General features: G+C 38.7%; 1 protein-coding gene across 3 annotated transcripts in view; it reads left to right on the top strand.

Annotated features, from left to right (window-relative positions):
* The first annotated feature begins 3345 nt into the window (after positions 1-3345).
* samd10b (sterile alpha motif domain containing 10b) overlaps positions 3346-6000 on the top strand; it is a 53418-nt gene continuing 50763 nt past the window's right edge. Inside the window, exon 1 of one of the 3 annotated variants that reach the window (XM_042004014.1) lies at positions 3346-3681. In XM_042004014.1, coding sequence (XP_041859948.1) covers positions 3669-3681 — 13 coding nt within the window. In that variant the 5' untranslated portion in view covers positions 3346-3668. The remainder of the gene's footprint in view (positions 3682-6000) is intronic. The other 2 variants (XM_042004013.1, XM_042004015.1) reach the window with 2 other exon arrangements.

Raw genomic sequence — 6000 nt, 5'->3', positions numbered from 1 at the left:
TAAGCTAGAATGTTCTTCATGGCGTCTCCACTCTGTCATGTTTTATTTCTCCACTTCTTCCCTTTTTTCACTTAGATTCACCAACATTTTATAGAACAACTCTACCACAGTGAGTTTTACTGATGGATCAAGAATGCAAATCTTCTTTTAGCATTAAAATAACTCTACATTACTCTGCGCTGCTGACCCGTTTTGATGGCGCATTGACATTAATTATGCACATTCCTGGAGCCACTGTTGCCCTGCAGCATCCTGAAGCTGAGAAACTGCACTTGACAACTTTTTTTCCATCCCATGGCGTCATGTGACAGCTGTGGTTCGCCACGTCACTCGCCATCAGTTAGATATCAATAAGGGATGGGGGATTCCGAAATTTTTCCTGTTGATATGATGGTCTGGTTTTAGGACAAACCACAGTACCGAGACGACCATTTTAAAATTTCTTAATGACCTTAGACTTAATTTAGACTCACAGGAACTTTCTGTCCTGGTTTTACTGGATCTTAGTGCCTCCTTCGATACAGTTGATCACCAGATTTTGCTAGACAGACTCAGAAGTCTGTTGGGCCTCTCAGGTACTGTTCTTAAATGGTTTTACTCCTATCTCACAGATCGCCAATTCTTTATAAGTATGGATACCTGCTCCTAAGGATCCATAAAGTCAAGTTTGGGGTTCCCCAAGGATCAATTTTAGGCCCAATACTTTTTAATTTGTACATGTTACCTCTTGGGGACGTCATAAGGAGATACGGCATTGATTTTCACACCTATGCTGATGATACACAGCTTTACGTCGCCGTCTCTCCTGATGACCTGGAGCCAGTTAATGTCCTTTTTAAACTGTATTTTAGATATTAACTCATGGATGGCAGAGAACTTCTTACAGCTCAATCAGGACAAAACTGAAGTTTTAATTATTGGTCCTAAGGGCAAGAGAGAGATCATTTTATCAAAACTACATCCTTTTAATCCCTCTCAGTGAGTGAGAAATCTGGGTGTTCTTTTCGACTCCGAGCTGGATTTTACTACACACATCAGAAATATGACAAAAACTGGATTTTATTATCTTAAAAACATTGCCAGAGTCCGCCCATTTCTCTCCCTTGCCAGCACGGAGGTGCTGATGCATGCTTTTATTTCAAGTAGATTAGATTACTGTAATGTCCTGCTCTCTGGTCTTCCTAAAAAGTCCATCTTAAACCTACAGCTACTTCAGAACTCGGCGGCAAGTGTTATGACAAGGACCAGAGGGCGGGAACCCATCACACCAGTTTTAAAATCGCTGCATTGGCTCTCCTTGCGTTTCAGGATTGATTTTAAGGTTCTTTTAGTAGTTTATAAATGTCTTAATGGTCTTGAGCCATCTTATTTATCAGACCTTCTTTTAAGTCATGAACCCTCATGGACCTTGAGGTCCTCTGGTACTGGCCTTTTAGTTCTTCCAAAGGTGAGGACCAAGACATACGGTAAGCCTTTTTCCATTGTTACGGCCCTCGTCTGTGGAACAGTCTGCTGGAGGGCCTCAGGGCTGCAGAGAACGCTGATGTTTTTAAAAAGAGGCTTAAGACCTACCTTTTTAGCTTAGCTTTTAACTATTTATTTGATCCTAATTTATTTTACATTATTTTATTTCATGTTATTTTATTTTCATTTTATTTAACTGTACTACTTATTTATTTATTAATTTACTTATTTATTCATTCATTCTTATTGTTTCTTAAGGTTGTTTAATTTTAATTTTAACTCCAGTGTTTTTCTCGTGGGGATCCTCCACGCTGGCGGGTTTTGCCTGCTCGGTCTGGGGGCTGCTGTCGTTGTGAATGCATCTATTCGGGGTGGCTGGGGCCCTGCACGGCGGCCTTTTGGCTGTGGTGTGGTGTGGTGTGGACCCGGTCTGTCCTGATGGGGGTGGTTGCTGCTGTTAGACATGGGTGGACTGGCCCCTGGTGTGGATGGATCCCCATGACAATGATATTGTTTCATCACAGCAGCATCAGGCCGGATGCCTATAACTTTTAGTATTTTATAATAACATTCAGTTCGAGACAGAAATAAGAGAATCATGTTTGTATGGAATGGGGAGGGAAGGCTGCTTGGCGTGTGTGTGTGCGTGCGTGTGTGTGTGCGTGTGTGTGTGTGCGGCTGTGTGAAATATTTTGGTGAGTGTTTCTATTATTATGTATTCCCACTCTGTTTTGTTTTATATGCATGCATGTTTTTAATCATGTAAAGCACTTTGTGTTGCCTGTGGCATGAAAGGTGCTTTATAAATAAAGTTTGATTTGATTTGATACTATTAGTTTATATTTTTTCATTGCTGCTGATATTGACTCTTTGTTGCTTAATGGAGTATTACAATTGTAGTGTGCATTAATATCTTCATTGCAAGGACAGTATGAAATATAAATAAAACTCGAGAACATCAATACTTGAAATGTTTTAAATTGATAATAAATTATACAGATGAGTAAACTAAATAAAAATAAGATAAAAATAAATCTTTTAAAAATGATAAAATAAAGTACAGATAAATATAGGATTATTCACATTTATTAAATGAAATTAAAAAATATATGTTAAAATAATATGACAAATATAATAAAACATAATGAGCAATAACCTGCAAAATATCAAACACATCATCATCATCATCATCACTAACAGTAGCAGCATCATCATGACATCTGATAGGCCACCATAATCATGTGACACTGTGGTTGGGCTTTGCACACACTTCTATTGCCTAAAACTCCCAGGACTGAAAACGAATGGCATCATTTGTATCAGCAGAGTGGTACCTTGATATTATCCTTGATATAAATACATTATTTTGACTGGCCAATATCGAAGTATCTACTACAGAGTATCGATTGGCCCTCCATCCCTAATAGCATTACACTGGTTGGGCACCAGGGTTGATTCAGCAAAGAAATGCAAAAAGGTATTAATGAAGAAAAGAGAGAAAGTGACATGAGACAGCAGTCAACATCAGACAGCCTCTGAAAAGAAACAGGATGCAAGATGGATGCTGAATGAGCCTTTGTTAGGAGATGCCACAGTGTGAAAATCTTTTTTTATTAAATCTTTTTACACTCAAATTTAGTCTGTTGAATTTTGAAGTTGCTTTCCTGGTGATTCGCTAGCTTATATGTCAGCATTAACTAAGAGCGTCATCTTTAAGTTTTAACTAAATATAAGAGTTTTAGTAGGCTATAATTTAGCCTGATTAGCATGTATTTCAGTTTTTAGGTTGCCATTTTAGTAAAATAACGCGCGCGTGTGTGTGCTCATGCCTGTCATCACAAAGAGACAAGGAAGCAGCATCCCGCCTGAGTCCAGTAACAGCTGCTGTCGAGGCGCGTTGACCTTTTGTCTCCCGGCGGTCAGGTACGGTGAGGGGGGCGGAGACACAGAAGGAGCAGCTTCATATCGGACTGGTCCCGACGCCCCGGACAACAAATGGCCGGGATCCGACACAGAGGAGGAGTGTGTTCGGGTTTTTTTTCCCCACTCTACACCAAGCACTCTCTCCATACTCACATAGTGGGTTAGAAAGGGGAAGAGGCGCTGTTTATTCTCACTTTGAGTTGCCTACATTTTTCATCCTTTTGGTAGAAGAATGAGAGAGTCCTGTTGACACCACGGAGAGATACACGCTGAGACCGACTATGGCTGTGGACGGTAAGAGCGCTCACCATTCCTCTCAGTCATCTCAGTTTTCAGATGGGGACTTTATGGCTTTAAACAGTGAGTTCACAGAGATCTAATTTTATATCTCACATCAGATCGCAGCACACAACATATTCATATTTTGAGGATGTGCTTGTTAATAAATCTAAAATGACTAGTTCTGGGGAGAAGTTTCTATCCATCAACCTTACAAAAAATCATCTAAGTTTAGGACATGATTTCACGTAATAATGATGGCTCTTTTATCAAAAATCTAATGATTTTGAGTTTTACATGCCAAAATCTACTCTAAAAGTAGTCAAAGTAGTAGTCAAAAAAACAAACAAACAAAAAAAAAAAAAAAAAAAAAAACAGGAGAATGTTTTTGTTGATTCAGTCAGGGATTGTGATTGGCATAAATTTAGGAAGAAAAACACCTTTTTTTCTTAATAGAAATAAAGCTATACTGGAAGTTCACTCTTTTTCCCTAGAGTGTTTGGAGTTGAGGGTTTAGGCTGTTTATTGTGCAGCTCCTGGTGCAATAACTCAATTTTCCCAGATCATCAGAATCAGAATGAAAGGATGGAGCATTTTCTCCTCCTTGCTCTTTCTTTTGTTTTTGTTTAAAAATAAGGATGAATTTTGATCTGGGGAATTAAACCAACTGCTACAAATAAACTCAGCCAAAACTATGTAAATTTACAAATTATGAATATGAGCTCTCTCCCTCTTTTGCACATGATCGTCAAACAATTTCCCCCAATTTTTGTGAAAAATGGTTACTTTTCCTGATATAGCTGGTTGATGTTTTCTTCAAAAATGAAGATTAGCTTTGTCAGAAAAGGTTCAAAGTGTTAGCCAAAATCTCATCTGCAAAAAGTCCCCAAATTATTTGAAAACATGTTGCAATAAAGTGGACATATTTAGCAGGACTTTACATTTGTGCCGCCTCAGCTTAAAAACCCACGCCTCTCTATAGGCCTGTAAATTATCCTCCCCATATCCCCCTACAGCTTAAGGGGTATAAATCAATTAAACACTAATGTACTGTGCATGAAATAGTCCTTGGATCTTTGAAATTGTTTGCACGTTGCTGTTGTTGTCCTGGCATTTTCTCTAACCTGCTCATGGCTGATTAGTTTTTGCTCCAGGCAAACTAATGTAAGTGAAGCCTAATCAGAGCTTCTATCTGCTCAAGGGCAATAATGTGCGTAAGAAAGGCTCTGTAGTCCCATGTGTGTTTTCTATCTGTCCTCTGTCGGCTGAAGTAGGTTAGCTATTCATTTAGAGTGACTGGAGGTAAGAGGCTCAGTCAGATTTGTATATATACCGATAGTGACATATTACTATCTATAATTAATCCGTAGTTTACTTAAGCAGCATTGATTTGCTCAGAGCCGCTGGGCACTGATGCAACACTGACATTTAACAGACTATAACACTCAGGTCTTGATTTACAGAACCTGTAACACTAAGACCAGAGATATCAAAGATTTATGGGCACATTTGTTTAAAGCATTCTTTCTTAAATGTGCATCCAAAATTAGATAAATAACCAAAATATTTATTTTTTTCAAAGGTTTGCAAGCTGCCACATTCAGACTGAAAAGTCTGTCTAGCTCTTCTATGAGTAAAAATAGATGAAGCATTTTTTTTTATGATTTACTTCTTCTGAAATTGTTAAAAGGTTAGACTTTCTAGAACAGGTTTAATATCAGTGTGACAGACTTTTTAAGAGATTTTTATTTATAATTTATTATTTGATGTGAATGTCACTCTGGCTTGAGGATATAGGAAAGGAGATTTAATGTAGTTCGAAAAAACTGTTATGCCAGGCTGGTCTCAGAAATACAGAAGAGTGCAATCTTTTAAAACCCCTTTACATGATGGAAGCACATAGTGTGTTAAAATTACATTCAACTACAGAAAATAACAATCCTGTCCTCCAGGCCACCCTGCTTTCTCACCAGGTGAGCAGAATACTGCTGCTCTGGTGAAAGGCTTAGAGAGATATTAGCTCTTTTCACACATAGATCCTGCTGCAAAATAGATGCCCTCCTTATGCTGCCGTTGCTCACCTTTGTTCATTCATAATCGCCACATAGAGGTGGTGTCGTGCTACATCACTGTGTGCTTTTAAATAGCGTGCTGGTGTTGCAGAATCAGCTGGCGCACCAGCAGCGCTGGCATTTAAAACACCACTTTCCAGTATTCCAGCTCTCCCTCACACACATATTGTAATTTGCATTGGTGAAACTTCCATTTCCAGCTCAGAAATGCAACAGCTTTGACCTTATTTCTGCTTCATACCTTATGAACAACACACAAAAA

This window comes from Melanotaenia boesemani, chromosome 13 (assembly GCF_017639745.1).
Source record: "Melanotaenia boesemani isolate fMelBoe1 chromosome 13, fMelBoe1.pri, whole genome shotgun sequence".
In the NCBI taxonomy this organism is placed as follows: Eukaryota; Metazoa; Chordata; class Actinopteri; order Atheriniformes; family Melanotaeniidae; genus Melanotaenia; species Melanotaenia boesemani.
Note: the sequence above shows the minus strand (reverse complement) of the source record. Positions and strands in the feature narration are given on the sequence as shown.